This window comes from Homarus americanus, unplaced genomic scaffold (genome assembly GCF_018991925.1).
Source record: "Homarus americanus isolate GMGI-L3 unplaced genomic scaffold, GMGI_Hamer_2.0 scaffold19117, whole genome shotgun sequence".
Taxonomy (NCBI): Eukaryota; Metazoa; Arthropoda; class Malacostraca; order Decapoda; family Nephropidae; genus Homarus; species Homarus americanus.
This window is the reverse complement of record NW_024754704.1, coordinates 5833860-5853503: the sequence shown is the minus strand read 5'-3', so window position 1 is coordinate 5853503 and position 19644 is coordinate 5833860. Positions and strand designations below refer to the sequence as shown.

The window sequence follows — 19644 nt, the reverse complement described above, 5'->3', positions numbered from 1 at the left end:
GGAGAAACATACAACCCCCTATCACAGCAGAGAAGGTTGCCCAAATGCTAACCACCAACCACTCTCAAGAAACCCTACAATTTCTTACCGAGCATCCACCCCCACGCTAGTGGTGGAGATGTACAGTTAACTAAAAACATGCTGATGTTTTATTCCAGCAGTGGGTGGACCAACATTTTAGCTTAAGGTCCGAGTAGGTAATATTCCCACAAATCTTTAAAAAAAAAAGTGAAGGATTCTACTCACTCACTCACTCACTAGCCAGACAGCCTTCGCCGTGATCGGACCTCTCTCAAGATCCTTCACTGCCAAAGCTAGCCAGCCAGCCAGCCAGCCTTTGTCCAAAACTGTTGACGACCGTTGGAACGCAAATGACCATTACTTGGCGCCACTAACCACCATCCAAGCATCCGGGAAGCTCGCTCCAGACAACGCCCTCTCTGTGTCTCCCCACTGATCAGGGGTGTCTCCTGATCAGAGGCGGCCCAGATTGGGTGCTCTCTAACGGCTTCCTGCAGCAGAGTTGTGCCTCGGTCCCACTGGTGTTTCTTGCACCAGTGGCTATTCTTCCTTTATTCTTCCTTCTATTTCGCTCTGGCCTGGGGACCTGCATCTTAGAGGTGTATTCGTCCTTGGGTCCTCCCTGTAACTGTTCACCTCCATCCCAGGAGTTTGTGAACAAAAAGGGAGAAGGAGCAGAACCCATCCCTCCGCCGAGCCTTCCTGGGTAACCGTGATCGTGCAGGCCCACCAGGGAAGGGGGTCGCATATCCCGCACCCCCCCCCCCCACCCAAAAAAAAAGGTTAAACTAGGGCTCACGCCTATAAGTGAGCAGAATATATAAACACTAGGGAAGTAGGTTCCCCTGACGGAGCTCTGGGAGAGAGACACAGGAACCACCTTTCGACCACTCGACGGTGGGAGGTGTTGGGAGGTGAGAGGTTTTGTAATTCTTGTGGTAGGTTAACTCACTCAGACTAGGTAGGTTACCTATTGTACTTTTAAAGGTGGCTTGTCCACCTTGCCCCCTCCACAATGAGGGCGCATAGGGTAAGGATACGCTCCCTTGACAGGAGTGTAACCGAACCATGGAAAAACTCACTAGCTGAACTGCTCGGAGCAACACTACTCATAAAGATTACGAGCCTCATTACCACCAAGGATTCATTCATCGCCCTCTGCCTGACTGAAGAAGACGTTGACACCCTGCTATTTAACGACAGCATAAAACATCTGAAGAGGCAGCGATTCGAAGTCGTAATCCCACCACAACTAAGAGCCAGGAAGACCGTAGTAGTTAAAAGACTGGATAGGACCATCACAGAAGAAACTAGTGAACAACAACTGAAATTAGATCAGGAACAAAGAAATCAATGGGCCAAAGTAGAGGAGGTAGTTAAACTACCTAGACTACCATCTATGCTGAAAATTAGGTTTCAGGACATAGGAATGGCACAAAAGGCAATGCAGGAGGGATTCTGTCTCTCCTACTACCATATAGGTAGCAACCAAGTTGAACAGGAAGAATTTTTTCCCATCACGCCTTGCTGGAACTGCTACAAATATACAATTTAGCCACGGACTGCCCTAACAAAAACACTAAATACTGCTCCGAATGCGGGGAAGTGGGACATACATTTCGGGAGTGCAAGAGTAGAGAAATTCCTAGGTGCCTGACCTGCCAAGGAGACCACAGAACACTGGCAGCACGCTGTCCAGTAAGGAAAGAGATAGTAAAAAAGAGGAGGGAAATTGAAAAAGAAAGGGCACAGGAAAAACAAAACAGGACCTACTCGGCGGTAGCCAAATTAACAAAGGGAACAACTAAAGTCCTTGAAAAGGTAGCCTCTCAATCCCCAGCCAAACAGCCTATAGTGCTCAACCTGGGAAGTCAACTGTCGGTTAAAATCATGACGGCAATAATACACGCCCACCTCTTGAATATAGTCAAACCAGGATGTTTTGCTAAAAGGGTAAAGGAAATGTTCGCGGCAAATAACCTCCCAGGCATGGAATTCCCCAACGACGTTCCCTCCTCAGAAATCTTCAACCTGAACTACAAACTAGCGGAAACCACCAGTCAGGCGCATGTCACCCAATCACAAGCCACTTCCGACAAACCCCCCAACCAGAAAGTAGTGAAGAGGGGATGGAAGAAGACGAAGAGGAGCAGGAACCCATTTTACAACATGAACCTGTTATACAACCTGAACAAGCGTTCATATATAGCACCCCCATAAAGAAAAAAAAATGGGAAACGTGGTACCACCACCGTCACCAAGAAAAATGACTGAGAATCAGGACCTCGGGGAGGAAACCGGTATTAGGTTTTACACCTGCTCAGCCCCCCAAATAGTCTCAACCGAGAGACTACTGACAGAGATAAGGGAAGGAAAAGTAAAATATACATATACAGATAAATATCTGGAAGATCACCAGATAGAAACATTAATAAAGAGAGGAAGAATCCTGACCAAACATAATAGAATAGAAAAAGTGGAGCAATCCAAATACAGGAAAATCCGCCTCGGCCTGCATACGGAGAGGAGGTCTTCAGGAGAATATCGATCATCTAAAATGCCCCAAACAAGCTCGAGACATCACCATTCATAATCAACAGACTAAAAATAATTCAACATAATGTACTGACCTGGACCACACCAAGAGCTCACGAATTATACAACATGCAGTATATCGTACCCTGGACCCAGACGTCATCATATTAAATTCTCACGGCAAGGGTAATTTAAATAAAATCAAGATATTCAATTACACAGTATACCAAAAAAAAAAAAACAGCCAAAATCCGTTACAAGGTGGAATAGCCATAGCAATTAATAGAAGTATAAAACATAAAATCCATGATACATTTCAAGAAAACTTTCTGGCAATTGAAATTAACAGCACAACGGGTCCAATCATAATCGGCACCTGCTACCTCCCTCCAAGACGACCAATCTTTCCAATAGCAGACGTGCTCAGATTGATGAGGAGGAATATACCTGCCTACTTTCTGGGCTAGACACCGCATACTTGGACACCACACCAACAACACAGTAGGCCAGGTGCTGAACATACTAGTGAGCCACGGCAACGTAGTACACCTCGGATTGAAATTTCCCACGTACAATAGAGAAGGCTACACAGGATACCCAGACATCGCTTTAACAAATCAACACCACCACTTAAACATACTGTACTACTCGAACCCGGCCCAATATCCACAAGTGGTCATCTCTTTATCATAGCCACACTCCACAGCCCCAATACAGATCCCGGCCAGGCTAAGATTCAACTATAACCGGGCTAACTGAGAAAACTTCAAAAAATAATTAAATAACCTGCAACACACACAATTACACAACAGGCACACTTCTCTAATAGACCAATCACTGGATATATGGTATGAGCACGTCAGCCAGGCCATGGAACACAACATACCCAGGACCACTCACCGAACCTTACCACACCCTCAATACTCACACCAAACAAGAATCAAACAGACACAATTTAGCAACCTAATTAAACTAATTACACAACAAGGATGGACACCATAGCACAGACGACTATACAACATAATACACGAACAGCTAAAAAACATTTCAAAAGAAGCATACAACAGGAACCGGCAGAGGCTGATTTCAGAAACGGAAGGAAACTACCATAAACCGAACCAGTTCTGGCAGAAAATAAAGCACTTAATGGGAACCTCCAGCAACGAGTCTAACTATATAGTAAACAGTAATCGAGTCAAATTATCAGATCCAATCGACCGAGAACCGGAATTTAGACCTTTCTGGAGTAAGATCTTTCAAATAACCAACGAAGAAAACTTAAACTTCTGCATGATCACAGGGAGGGAAGTATCTAACTATATGTCGCAAATAACCCACATCTGGCAACCGAGACCCACGATCGATCTGAATACACTGGATGACATGTCCCCACTAACCAAACCAATCACAGTGGACGAAATAGTAAGAAGAATAAACAGTTTTAAGAACAAGGCTCCTGGAGTCAGTAAAATAAATAAAACTCATTTTACAGCAATTATCAAACAACATGGTATTTCCACTAAGAAATATATTCAATGCATCCATAGCTTCAGGCCACTACCCAAAGAAATTTAAGACAGCAATTATCAGACTGATACCAAAACCAGGAAAAACATACACAGCCGTAACAAGCTACAGACGAATCTCTCTATTATAAACTCCGGGAAAAAATTTAGAAAAAAATAAATAACCACCGATTAAGAACACACCTGGAACTAGAATACAAATTCAACCCAAGACAACACGGATTTTGGAAACACAGAGGAACAAACACAGCATTAGCCCTTAAATACGAAAGTATAGCAAACTCAATGCATAATAAAGAACAGTGCAACATAGTTTTGAGGGATGTGGCAAAAAAGCATTCGATAAGGTCTGGCACCTAGGACTTAAATATAAAATAACCAATCAAAAACTCCCTAACAACTTCACCTCTCTTCTTTGTAATTTCTTAGACCATAGAGAAGCACACATTATAATAGGCAATCACAAAGGCCCAAGCTTCAGACTTTATAGTGGAGTACCACAAGGAAGTAATTTATCCCCAACTCTTTACACAATCTACACTTCAGACATGCCGCCACCAATACACGGTGAATACATTGCATATGATGATGATGTCACCCAGATCATCCGCCATCCAGGCAAGGCCAAACTGATGATGGCATTAAAAACAGCTCGCGCGATAATTCAAATTAATAATTACGAGAAGAAATGGATAATAAAAACGAATATACAGAAACTGAAAATTATACACATTTCAAGGATAAACCTGGCACCAATCACAGTAAACAACGAAGAAATACAATACAGTGCTCAAACGAAGGAAAAATACTGGGGCTAACAATAACAAGATCAGGAATAAATAAACAAATAACAGAACATAATAGACTAGCCCAGATACAGCTTAGAAAACTAAGAAGATTCGGTAAAATGGAAGAGAAAATACAACTACACCTCTGCATGGGAAGATGTTGTTTAATAATGCTGGAGTAAATCCCGAACGAAAAATCTGCGGTGGAGCCCCAGATCAGGCAGACATGCTTACAGCAAGAAGACCCCAACGGCGGTGTAGGCGGAGGAGGTGACCACCGTGGAAACCCAACGACTCCATCGGCGGACGAAGACAATACCTGATGGACAGGCTTCTTAGGCGAAACCCAACAAACTGGGCTATTGGTAGTCCATTGCGACTCTCCCTCTCCCCAGTCGTTGCAACATTTGCACCACTGGATCAGAAAAAGATGTGTGGTTGCAGCCTGCGCTCCTGCCTCACCACATAAATCAACTCCCACGTAGCCAACTCCCGTGCAGCAGGCCTTTCGGGGAGCCACTCTGCTCACCCCACATGGGGAGGGGGCTAGAAAAGGTGCCCTAAACATAGCCTGCCTAAAAACCAAACCTGACTGGGCAACTGCACCCAGTAAGGTCATCCTCATACGGTCGAAAACTCAACAAAAACCACAGATCCCCCCATAAAAAAAACCCATACAACCTCTTATGGTCGCTGTATGGAATGTCAGGACCCTACTGGATACTGGCACAAATGCGCGTCCTGAAAGAAGAACTGCCTTTGTGGTAAAAGAGCTGGCTTGGTATAACATCGACATAGCAGCCATCAGTGAGTCCCGGCTCCCAGATGTGGGCCAACTCACAGAACGGGGGTCTGGCTACACCTTCTTCTGGAAGGGCCAGCCTGCTGCGGAGAGAAACCGCATTTATGGAGTTGGCTTTGCCATCCGCCAACGCATCCTACACAGGCTAACTGAAATGCCTATTGGGATCAATGAGCCCCTTATGACGCTTCAAGTCCCACTGAATCACTCACGTCATGCCTTCTTCACCAGTGCATACGCCTCAACACTGGATGCAGAGGATGACATCAAGGAGGTCTTTTTGCCGAATTCGACAGAGTGCTAACCTCTATCCCCAGAGAAAACAAGGCTGTGCTCCTTGGCGACTTCAATGCCAGAGTTGGCAGAGATGCTAACAATTGGCAGGGAACCATAGGGAGAAATGGACTAGGCAAGTATAATACTAACGGCCTACTCCTCCTCAGCAAGTGTGCTGCACACAACTTCGCTATCACCAACACCTTGTTTAGGCAGGCCAATAAGTTCAAGGGTTCGTGGCAACACCCACGATCCAAACACTGGCATCTCATTGACTACATCATTGTCATAGAAAGAGATCACCAAGATGTCATCATCACCCGTGCCATGCGTGGCTCAGACCACTGTGACACTGATCATCGACTTGTCAGGTCTAAGCTCTCACTTCACATCGCCCCAAAACGGCAAAGGCAGCAAGCCTCCAGAAGAGGTTTTAATACTAAACGTCTAGAGGATCCAATGGTAGCACATGCTGTCAGAGAGCAGCTCGAACATAAGCAAGTAAACAACCCAACAGTAAACAACTTGAATCCCAGTGCCGAATGGGATACTCTTAATACTGTTATGACAAAATCCTACAAAGAGATCCTCGGCCAGATCAAAAGAATACACCAGGACTGGTTTGATGGAAATGACTCGGCAATCAAAGTACTCATCAATGATAAACGTGCTGCTTTAACTGCCTGGCAGAACAACCCTCAGTCTCGGACCAAAGCTGATACCTTCCGCAAGAAGAAAGCTGCAGCCCAGCAGGAACTTCGCAATCTAAAGAAGGACTGTCTTAAAAATAAAGCGTGTGAAGTATAAAAACTTGCAGATCAGCACAAGATGGGCAAATTTTTAATTTAGACTAAAACATCTTATGGGCCAGTCACTCGTTGCACAGCCCCCCTCCGCTCATCTGACAGTAACCTCATAGTGAAAGACAATGAAGGCCTCCTTCAGCGCTGGAAAGAACATTACCATTCATTGCTCAACCGAAACACCGATGTGGATATCCTGACTACCCAGCAAGTCCCTCAGCATCCAGAGCTGACTCACCTCAGCTATCCCTTATCCCTGGATGAGGTAGCTACTGCCATCAAACAGATAAAAAATAACAAAGCCTCAGGGCCTGATAGAATCCCAGCCGAGGTGTATAAAGCAGGAGGACCTCTGCTTACCAGCCATCTCCACTCTCTCCTGGAGAATATATGGGGAAAGGAGGCATTCCCCCAAGCTCTTAAAGATGCCTCCATTGTCAACATTTATAAGAACAAGGGAGACCGGTCAGACTGTGGCAACTATCGTAGGATCTTGCTGCTGTCCGTAGCTGGCAAGATTATCGCCCGAGTTCTCCAAAACAGACTTCTTCCTGAGGCGGAAAACTTCCTCCCAGAATCTCAATATGGTTTTAGACCATCACATGGCACCACTGACATGATCTTTGCTGCCCACCAGATACAGTAAAAGTGCAGAGAACAGCGTCGTGACCTGTACATGGCTTTCATCGACCTAACCAAGGCCTTCGACTCGGTCAACAGGGAAGCCCACCATAATTCATCGCCATTGTGAGGCAACTCCACGATGGCATGAACGGCAGTGTCCTGCACAACGGCACCCAGTCAGAGTTCTTCCCCATCCAAACAGGAGTTAAACAAGGATGTATAGTGGCACCAATTCTCTTTTCCATTTTCTTGGCTGCCTTCCTTACTCTTGCCAGTGCCAATTTAGCCAATGGGGTGAACATCGAGTAATGGGTGAAGAGGGGTCTTTTTAACATAAGACTACTCCAGGCAAGAACAAAGGTGTCGGCAGCGTCCATTACCGAACTTCAGTATGCAGATGACCTCACCCTTGATGCCCACTCTAAACACGACCTACAGGAGATCCTGAACAGATATGCAGACGCGTATGCACACTTCGGCCTTGAGGTGAATGTACGTAAGACTCAGATTCTCTTTCAACCTGCCCCTGGTTCAGACACTCCTCCACCATCCATCCAGCTTAACGGTACTACCCTCTCTAATGTTGCCCACTTTCGGTATCTCGTCTCCAACCTGTCCACCACCTCAGACATCGATGAAGAGATTCAGCATCGGATCAGATGTGCATCTCAATCCTTTTCTGACCTGGAAATCATGTCTTCAGTTGTAGTGAGCTGATATTATCTTTAAAGCTGCACGTATATCGAGCAGTGGTCCTCCCCACCCTGCATTATGGCAGTGAGACATAGATCATATACAGGAGGCACTTCAAGGCACTTGAAAACTTTCACCAACGTAGTCTATGTTCCATCCTCCGCGTTCGCTGGGAAGACAAGAGAACAAATCCCAGTTTTCTTGCTGACACCAACTGTAGGAGCATCGAGGCTACCATTATCCATGAACAACTCCGTTTGACTGGCAATGTTACCCGCATGGACGACAGTAGACTGCCAAAGCAGCTACTTTACAGTCACGTAACGAAAAGTAAATGTAACTCTGGCGGGCAACTGAAAAGGTATAAGGATAATCTTAGGACAATCCTGAAAGAGTGCCAAATCGACCCCCTCACCTGGGAGTCGATTATTCCACATCGTAACGCTTGGAGGAGGACCACACAAGAAGGTGTCAATACTGTCTACTTAGCCCGACTGCAAACCGAGGCAGACAAGTGTCAACGCCGGTAAGACGCTGCCACCGCTGCCTCCACGTGTGCAACGAATGTGAACGACGCTGCGGGTCCCGTATCAGCCTCTTTAGTCACCTCAAAACTCACCAACCTAGGTGACATCCCTAATAACTCCCATCATTGTATCAGAGCTGGATGATCGGCATACTCGATTCCGAGTAACAGCAAAGTAGTAGTAGTAGTAGTAGTATGTGTGTATGTGGAAGTGTGTTTTATGTATGTGTGTGTTATTGTACCTTATGTTATTTAAATACATATTATTTCTAGTATATAAGATAAAAATAACGGCGTTCATGCTATGGACAGAAATTATGAGGTTCTAGATTTTTTTGTAGTATATATGAGAATAATGTCGAAGTTCATCCTGAGAAAAGAAAAAGTAAGAATCTGGGTTTATATTTGTATTATGTACGAAATTAATGACGACACTGATCCTGTGATATATACGAGGACGCTAATGACTTTGATCCTGAGAAAAGAAAAAATAAGGAACTTTTTCCTCTACCTTAATGTACTGAGCGTGTTGACGGCGTTGTCATTCCACTGATAGCGTTCGTTATGCATTTCCAGAGTGGGTTATGCGATGAGAGAGAGAGAGAGAGAATAATCCAATACGATATTTCAAAATGGGGAAATAGGTAGAGGAGGAGAAAACAAGAGGGGTATGGAGACTGGTTGAAGAAGAAGGGGGGGAAGGATTGCACAGAGACTTCCACCGGAAGGGAACAAGGCAGATATACAGCCCATTCCGAAGCCCAGACAACCAGACAAACCAAGACCCATCTCCCTCCTCAGCTGCATAGCGAAGACGGGAGAGAGAATGGCTCTCAACAGGCTCAAGTGGAAAATCGGCAGACCACGCCCTCCTTTTTTGCTTACATCGAGAACACCGGCACAAGCAACAACATTGACGAGATACTTAGCAAAGTGGACAACAAACCAGCTCTGGTGGTCTTCCTCGACTTGGAGAAGGCCTTCCAACTAGCAAATCCACTGGTCATTATAACGACGCTCGCCGAAAATGGCGTCAAAAGAAAGTTGCTGGGGTGGATCCAGAACTACCTTACACAGAGAGAAGCAAGAGTACGCTTTCGGGGGGCAACATCAAGCTACAGGGCCCACGAAAAAGGAACCCCACAAGGAGGCATCCTCAGTCGAATGCAGTTCAATGTCCCGATAGAAAATATAGTCAGACTACCTTGCAGATAAACAGCCAAGCTCCTCTGCTATGCAGACGACTTACAGCTCATAGTAAAAGGAGCAGACAGACTAGTCAACACGCAATTTATAGAAGAGGAGTGCAACAGACTTGGACTCAAAAAAAATCCAGCCAAGTCGAAAGCGATGGCCATCTGCACAGATACACCAGACATGACGCTCTCCATACAAAACACGCCGGTAGTCTGGACCAACACCCACCAGTGTCTTGGAATCTGGTTCAACCAGAAACTTACTTTCAAGCCGCAACTCGAGTATCTCAGGCACAGGACGAAGAGCAGACACAACATAATGAGGTCTCCTACCTGACACAATCGCAGGAGCGAACATACACGTGCGCAAAGCCTACTACACGGCCGCCATCAGATCGCTGGTACATTACAGTGCTCCAACGCTCATTGGACTGAGAGAAGACGAAATAGCTAAGCTAGAAGTTATCCAAAAAAATGCTGTCAGGACCATGCTGGGAGCGCACACGTGGACTAGAATTTGCAATTTGCAAATGGAAACTGAACTACCACCCCTGGCAGTACGAGTCAAGCAAGTGACAGTCGGACTCCTCGCTAAAATCTGTAGATCAGATAAGCCCACAGTTGCCAAAACGCAGCCTTCTACGCACAAAGTCAGACCCTCCTATGAAGACTTTCCAATGACTGCTCCACCCTAAAAACAGAGTTGGTAGCAATCTCAAAGGCCCTACAACACGCTGCAACGGAACACAACAAGTCCATCGTAATTCACACAGACTCGAAACGACCATGCAGGCGCTGCAACACAATCAATCACGATATAGCGTCCACATCATAACCCCGATCCTCGCACAGCTACAGGACTTCCAAAGACAAAATCGCTCATTCGTCTTACACTGGGTTCCCAGTCATGTAGGGATCGGGGGAAATGACATGGCAGACGAAGCAGCCAAGGCAACCACACTTTTTAGAAGCGTACACATTCAAGTTCCAGCAAGCGTGCAACAGATTATGAACCACCTCAGAAAGACTAGCAAGCTCCACATCCAAAAGAGCTTCCTTGACGCATTCAACGCTGGTTCCCAATCAGCCAAATGGTACCGGGTGGCTACAAAGGGGGAAGCACCATACGCAGACAAGAAAACACCATTACAAACCCAAGTTAGCCTTCTTCGACTATGAGTAGGGTACAAGTGCACCTGGCAGACGATCGAAAATGTCGTCAGGGAATGCACCTACTGTCAGGAGCCATCGGCCAGCCCACTGGAACACTATCTCCTCGACTGCGAAGTCACACAAAGTCTCCGAAACAGAATTTGAAACTTCCAAGAAGAACACACAACACCAACGGCCACTCTAACCAGAAAGGCCCAAACAAACCACATTCACCACTTTTGGAAGTATCCTTCCCCAACAAGTGCGGACCCCAGTTCGGGGGGTGCACCACTCTGAAACTGACTACGTCCAAGAGTGGGGGTTGGTGGTAAGCGTTCACTGACCGAGGGTCCGCTCACATTTGCAAACCTGCAGTATCCTTTCATGTCTGCAGGTAGGATAACCTCCATCCCCAAATCCCCAATCCTGTCTGGCTGCTCCAAGAGCACCAGCCGGAACCACCAAACGGGCCGACAATCTCAACATCAACAACAACAACAGTCGTGAGAACAGACTACACCACGCTCGTAAGCAGAGAAGACCTCCTCTAAAGGAGATCCTCCACAGCAACTCCTCTACTATGCAGCAACTTCCCAGCACCTGACTGCTCTGTACATATAACATATATAAAGAAAACGCCGTTGTTATTTTCTTTTCCCACCTTCATCCTTAGTGCGAGATCTCCTACGTGTACTTATGTATGTGAGCCTAACAAAGAGAAAATAGACAAACACAAAGATAAATTAGACAACTGGCTACTTACAGTACACTACGCTGCAACATAAAGCAATTTTGAAAACAAATATCAACAAAACTACTCGAGAATTGAGTGGTGACTTTACAAAGCCAAGATGCTAACCTCTGACCTTTTGTTTCGAAAAATAAAACAGCTCCTGGGTCCATCTCGGTAAATCAATATGGCTGCCAAGTATTGAACACTGTCTCTTACATGTTTGGTGGTGATCCTGATATTTTACACACAGCAGAGCTAAGAAGGGGTCTTCCTGGTGAACATAATTATGTGACCCGAAATATTCTTGACCCTAAAAGCGTGACAGTTCTCTAGGTTGTCATGACGAAAATATGAAGGCCAATAACAACTTTAGTGAGCACATCATCGGGTATAATCAAGTAGACACTCTGGTCAGTGTTAGCTATGGTACTAGACATGTGTGCATATAAGCAGGCCAATAGTATGAATCCAGGAAAAAAAGTCAAGAAAAAAGTCACAGGAAAAAAGGCACGGAAAACCTAACCTAACCTATGTGCAATGCCATCAGATATATATTGTGTTGTCAATGTGGACAAGTCATGTGACTTTTTCCTGTGAATTTATTTCCGTTCACCAATAGTATATCTGCTAACCATACGTCCGTGTTGACGATATTAGTAAGGAAAGTCAAGACAGCGTGGTGTAGGATTAAAACTACCTATTCTCTCCTTAGCTCTAAGATGGGTTGAAAGAGTGATTGGTGGTCGTCTCTCTCTTTCAGTAGAAGAAACGATCATGTATAAACACAGTAGCTCTTGCCGTCCAGTTACTCGTATGATGGCAGCACTTACATTATAAGTTATGCATTCTGTACAGAAGACACTCACTCACCCTTCACCTCACACCACCCACTCAACGTGAATAACAAAGTAAAAAAAATATTCTACGAATAAATTCAGTAATATAACCAGCAGAAAGAAATTGGCTATTCGGGTATATTTCCTCATACTAGCCGGATGTAAACAATTACTAGGGGTCCTGAAACATAGTACGTTGTTGTTATATATAGATAGAGAGATATTCAGTAAAACCGTCAAAAATTTTCACATTACTTCACTACGTACACAGTGCAGGTACCGTACACTGTACAGTCAATGTATGCCAGAAAGAATTCACTTGTATACTTTCAGTAGCACCCAGTCTCCGGAAAAATAATTTGTTACCTCATTACGATAAATATTTCCCACTGTTAAAGGTTTTCATTAATTATTCGATGAGGTTGGCGGCGATCAACAGAGCAACAGGGCGAGACAAGCACCGACCTGTCCTCCACCATTACAGAATAACTTATCGTACAAGAGGTACATTCGACCAGGGCTGGCCACTCAGGACGCGAGCACACTCTAGCCACGCTATGTCAGACATATTGGATACCCAAGTGCCGTAAGTTGATCGACCGAGTACTACGTACGTGTGTAATTTGTCGAAGAAGAAATTGGAAGCCTACCCACCAACGCCAAGCTGACCTGCCAGAGGACTGGGTACATCCAGAAGATCGGCCATTCACCTGCACCGGAGTCGACTGTTTTGGTCCCTTCATGGTTAACACAAGGCCGGGCCCGGGCGAAAAGATGGGTATGCTTGTTTACATGTCTAGCCACCCGAGCTATACACCTGGAAGTCCTCACCTCACTGGACACAGACTCATTCATCAACGCTATGACGAGGTTCACATCCCGCAGAGGACCTCCCAAGCGCACCAGAACCGACTATGGAACCAACATGATTGGAGCGAACACAGAACTTCAGGCGGCGGTGAGGAAGTGGAACAGCAGTGACAATGTTAGGAACACACTCTTGCAGAGGCATATAGAATGGGAGTTCACCCCTCCGACTGCCTCTCACATGGGTGGAGTATTGGAGGGTCAGATCCGCACGGTGAAGAAGGTTCTTCAGGGGGTGATGGGCACACAGGTACTAGATGACGAGCGACTCAACACACTGTTCTGCGCCGTGGAAGAGATCGTCAATGGGAGGCCCATCACCCCAGTATCCGACGACCCGAGAGACATAGATGCACTCACGCCGCTTCACCTACTGCGAATGCATGCGGGAGCCCTGTCCACTCGAGGCGATCAGTCCATAGCAAAAGCGTACCGACGAAAATGGAAGCATGCCCAATTCATTGCAGACTAATTCTGGAAGAGGTGGGTGAAAGAATATCTCCCGACACTCCTGCAGCAACAGAAGCACTTCCGGGTGCACCACAACTTCCGCACTGGGGACATCGTCATCATATCTGGACATCCTCTCCCAAGGAGCAAATGGATGCTGGGAAGGATATTGGAAGCGGTACCGGGTGATGACGGCCTGGTGTGGTGTGCCAAAGTGAAGACGAAGGACTCAGTGTTAATACGTTGTGACAAAGCTCTGCCTATTGGAGGGAGTCGCAGAGTAAGACTCCCGGCAGACAATGGGTTTCGAGCAAGCTAGACAGGGGGAGTGCTACCGCCACAGTAGGATAAACTGGAAGAGAGAGGGATAGGTTTTTTACTTCAACAAATTTATTAACAAAGCTTGGAGTACAGTTTGCCTATTCTGAGTAATTTAGACAGGTCTTGACACTGAGGGTGGTATCACTTCTCACTGCCACGCAGGACAGAGGCTCATACACAAAGAAATACATCATATTCATAAACAGTATATATACCGTAGCGATAGAGAGAGAGAGAGAGAGAGAGAGATACAGGAGAGAAACAGAGTGAGTGTTTACAACGAACTTTGCTGAGGTGTTAAATGTGAAATAGATGGCCCTCGTCTCGGGGCTGGCTAACTCGCTCCCTGTGGGGTTCAGAAGATAGTCTCTAGCCATCCAGTGAGCTTGTGGGGTACGGGTTATTTGGTTCACACTCAGGATGGGATGGAGAAAGGAAACTCACAATGTGCTCTCTGTATACATGTTGTATTGGATGTACAATGCAGCTTGGTGCTGGGAAGTGGCAGCATGGTGACAAGCGTGATGTAGAGAGAGCTGGTTGGTGAGGGTGCTCAGAGGGAGACCAGCTTGTGGGTCGCCATGCTCGCCGGCGGGAGCGAGGGCCGCCAGGCAGCGGCAGAGGAGGTGGTGTTGCTTGCTGGTTGGTGTAGGTAGAAAGAGGGGTAGGTCGATACGATACGAAGTCATTAGTTAAGAGGTGAAAGAAGATTATTAGGAATTGAAGAAAAAGTGGTGAAACTGAAATACAGTAGGAGTAGAAAGAATCTGGGCTCAACCAGATCGCTTCATCTTTCTTATTGGTGTTTTGTCTTTGTTCTGCTCCCTTGGGTCGTCAGACCTTTGTATTAATATTGGTTTATTTATATAATGCTGCTTATTATTATTATTTTTGTTATTGTTGGAGTTAGTGAGCCCGCCCAGGTCCTTGTGTAACTGGGAGGGTAGTCACATTTTTTTTTATTTTTTTTTTTTTTTGAGGTGTTAGTTGTGTTAGTCTAAAGGTACACTGTATGGAGAGGCCTGCCAGGTTCTTAGTGGAGCTGGTTGGTCACTCTCATCTTTATTCCTCTAGTAATGTTTTATGTAGAAATGTGTATATTGAGGCAGGAGGTGGTTCAATTACTTCTTCCTGGCTGATATAACTGGGAGGGTAATCACATTATTATTATTAGTATTATTAATATATATATATATATATATATATATATATATATATATATATATATATATATATATATATATATATATATATATATATATATATATATATATATATATATATATATATATATATATATATATATATATATATATATATATATATATATATATATATACTAAGATGTTAGTTCAATGTTAAATGTTAAATATTAGTTATGTTAGTCTAAAGGTACACTGTATGGAGAGGCCTATCAGGTTCTTGTGGAGCTGGTAGGTCACTCTCACCACGAGGTCAGGTCTTATATAGCGGAGGTAGGCGTGGCTTAATAGTTGACCTCCGTCATGTAAGGCGGCGCTGGTTGACCTAGACCACGAGGCATACACTGGGGAATTCGCGGGGTCGGCTACTCAGCGACAAGCGTTTGTAGGGGAGGAATTCACTACAAGCTAACAAATCAGGGAGCTAATAAATCCTACATTAGACCCGAAACACATAAGTTTTTATATGGTTTAACACCCGAGTCTACTCAAATATATCATATGTAATTGTTAATAGTGAAGGAACGTACGAGTGAAATAATTATCTTATATGTAACATCTGTAATTTCTACTCTGCAGTCTTTAACTGTCCACCGAAAGAGCCAAATTGAGTTCACTGTGCCACCAGTCATGGAAGGGAACAAGGTAGAGGAAATAAGCCTGGCCAGCGTAAAAGACCTGGAGGCCCTGAACGACAGAGATGCAAACTGGTCACTCACACAGGCAGGGCGAAGTGAAGAAATCACATCACCCGAGAGAAGGATGGAACCAACAGACAGGAAGAATAGGGTAATCGGGGGTTATCAGCAGACGCTCACCAAATTGACGGCAATGATGCAAAATATGAAAGATCATATGGAGCAACTGCAGACTTTAGGCGATACGGAGGACTTTGGTGAGATGCTGTCATTACCGGGAAGAAAGCCTTTTCTGGAAACAAGTAGGTAGGTAGTAGGCAGCTACCAAACAGGGAGGTTCTACCGCCTGGGAAGATATTGGAAGCATAATGTGTTATCTAATGGTAGACCCTGCTGCCATATGGCATCACGAAAATTGTGATGAAGTCCCAGGTTGCTGATCTGACTTTCTGCCTCATTTACACACAATTGCTGGGTCTCAATTGTTTCTCTTACAATTGACAACACAACATACATGCAGTATATTGTTTCCCACTTTTGTTCTTTATTTTTTTTTTCTTTATGGTTCTTTATCATCATCATCATCATCATCATCATTATTATTATTATTATTTTCAATTTTGTTTTTATTTTATTATAAATTTAATTTACTATGAATAATTATTATAATTATAATTAAGATTATTATTATTATTCTATTATTTTTAATATTATTACATTTTCGCCCTCCAGGCCCAGATGTGGGCCAGTGACCTGTGCCTGGGTGGGCACAGCCGCGACAATGTATCCACGAGACACGCGTTGTCAACCGCCGGAAACAGGAGTGTCTAGCTGCTACACTTCGACACCCACCCAAGGACGGCTCCCAACACTCAGCGCTTCAGGGACGGGAACATCCCATTGGAGGGAGAGGGAACGTGTTTCCACCCGTTATACCCACTTCCCGGAAGCATTGACACCAACAGGAACCCAGGAGAAGGAAAACCAAGCACAAGATATATAGCGAGAACGCCCAGGACGGATGGAAGGAAGGCCATCGGACACGATGCTACCAACCCCGAGACTGAAAGAGTTAATGGCCACTAGGAGGCTTCCCCAGAGGCCGATGCCAAGGCTCAGAGGAGGGACTTGTGGCGAGTATTGGGAGTTCAAGCATGCCTTCCAAAGACACATTGGGGAGGCGCCCATACCCTATGCACTAAAATTTTTAACACTTCTCTCGGCCTTCACCGGCCGCGCTAAGAAATCCCTGAGAGCGTGCCTGCAAATAGAAGATACTAGGGCAGGATACAAACAAGCTCTAGCCTTGCTAGAAGAGCGCTATGGCAACAAGCAAGCCTATAACCAAGAATTAATAGGCAAGGTCCTACGTGGCCCAGCCGTGAGAACAGATGACATTAAAGGACTTCAGGTGCTCGCGGACGATCTGGGAAATTGCGTAAACAACTTAAAGGTACTGGGAAAACTGCACGAAATTGACACATACGAATCACTGAATACTTTGGATAAGAGATTCACGGGAAAGATCAGGAAACGATAGGAAGATAGAGCATATGACTATGAAAAGAGACACGGGAATTCTCCAGGGGTCGAGTGGATGAAGGATTTTGTACTGGAGATGCTAGACAGGGCAAGGAGAGCTTCGAGGGAGTGAAAACAAGAAGAGCCGAGATGTAGACGAACAGGCTCACACCCATACCCTCCCTCATCAGAAAGGAGACCTGTGGGCCTAGTGACTTCGGGAAGAGAGGAGGGACAACTGCACTTGCCAGTTGTGCCCTGGATATCACCCTCTGCAGAGATGCCAAACATTCCTCAACATGTCGACTGGAGCGCGAACTTCACTCGTATGTGAAGAACGTCGCTGTTTCGCCTGCTTAGATCGCACTCACCGGATGGCCGAGTGCATCCAGAAGACAAGGTGCGGCATAGATGGCTGCTATAGCTTCCACTCGAATCTCCTGCACTTCTCGAGAAATTCTATGCGCAATAACATGCCAAACCAGGATGAACCATCAAAAAAGGAACTCAGCCAGTTTTTCAAGGGATGAAAAGAGCTTCCACCATGGATGCACATCAGTCAAAAGTGTCGCCCGACCACAAGCAGCGGAAGCTAGGTAACTTAACTCAAGGCCATCATGTCGACACCGAAATCAAGGACCAGTGGAGCTAGGCCATGGAAACCCAAATCCAGCTCGAGAGTTACGGAGAAAAGGGCTGGAAACAGGCAGGTTGCACTGGTGACTACGAGCCGAGAAAACCTGTCTAAATGGGCCAGAGATATTTACGGTCGAAAAAATAACCAGTGCAAGGGGCTCGAAAATTACGACATATGACTTGCAGATCCAGGCAGAGTTGCACTCCCCAAGGTCGGAGAGATAAGGTGAGAAACGAATACAACAGTGATCACTGGAGCACTCTTTGACTCAAGCAGTGTAAAGGCCTGGGACTTAGGGAAAGAAATCCCTTACCAGCCTAATCAGGATCTTATAAAAGGAAAGTCAAGGACCATGGTTTTCTGAGGAATAACAAACAACCGTTCAAGATTGACATCTCTTTACTATAAAAATATAATACAAAACTCTGACACCACTCAACAAACATCAAATAACAATTACGGGAGTCAAACAATTAATGCAGTCAACAGTTAATGGAATCAAACAATTAAGGGAAGTCAACAATTAATGGAATCAAACAATCAATGGAATCAAATGTAGATATATGAGACGAATATGCTGTAATATGTAACTGTACTATTTACCATTATTGATTCAGGGAGAGATTCCAAGACAGGACGCTGTTCCCCCTGTCTTAACTCCTTTTGTGTGTTTGTCCCAGAAATAGAACTTACGAACTTGACACCAGTGTGTTTCCTTCACCCCTGATTGGAAGTATCACCTGGGTCTCCCACATCAAACAATCAATGGGAGTCAACAATTAATGGAATCAAACAATAAAGAGATATTTCCTACGGCAGCGGCCCTGGGGAAGGTCCATTCAGTTCCTCACACGAGCAACAGCAGTGGCAGATGTCTTACTACAGCAGAAGAAACACCGGGGTACCGACGGTGGAGAGGAACTGGCGAGGACGTTGCAGCCGCAGTAGTCTTCCGGGTAGGTGTTCAGAGATTGACAGTCGATAAGTGACGGTCTGGGGACACAGCCCACGAGTCCAGATCCTTTGATGAGAACACCACCAGAATTTGGAAGAGCAGTGGGGTAGGTGTGTCTGGTTTGAAATCTGGGTAATGTCTGCCGGTGACACTGGTGGCAGCGACCTCCTCACCTCGGTCCAACCCCCAAGTGGGGGTCGCGCCAGCAAATGAGCGAGTGAGCAGCGGTAACGAGCAGGAATATCGTTACCGCCCTTACAGGCAGCAAAAGGTCTTACTGCACAGAGAGCCTAGCCAACCGACTACGAATAACAGGGAAGTCTGTTTCCATCTCCATAGGCACTATCCTGAAGGAGACGAAGAGCGTGAAGGCCAAAGAGATGGATCTGAAGGTGACTTGCGTCGGAGTGAGAAGAAGTCGATCCATCAACATTCCCAGAATCCTCGTTATTAAAGACCTGCCTTCTTCACTGGAAGCATCGGTTGCAGACACCAGAGCTGTTGCCAAGTGGAGGCACCTCCAAGGAACCACACCACTCCAT

The 19644-nt window shown here is 45.4% G+C and overlaps 2 protein-coding genes across 2 annotated transcripts; both read left to right on the top strand.

Annotated features, from left to right (window-relative positions):
- Positions 1 to 13373: 13373 nt before the first annotated feature.
- LOC121855975 lies at positions 13374 to 13850 on the top strand. The gene has a single exon (XM_042351192.1). The coding sequence runs from the start codon at positions 13374 to 13376 to the stop codon at positions 13848 to 13850; it is 477 nt and encodes a 158-aa protein (XP_042207126.1).
- Positions 13851 to 17034: 3184 nt separating this feature from the next.
- On the top strand, positions 17035 to 18040 carry LOC121855974. The gene is made up of 2 exons (XM_042351191.1): positions 17035 to 17427; positions 17789 to 18040. The coding sequence occupies exons 1-2, from the start codon at positions 17035 to 17037 to the stop codon at positions 18038 to 18040; spliced, it is 645 nt and encodes a 214-aa protein (XP_042207125.1).
- Positions 18041 to 19644: the final 1604 nt, after the last annotated feature.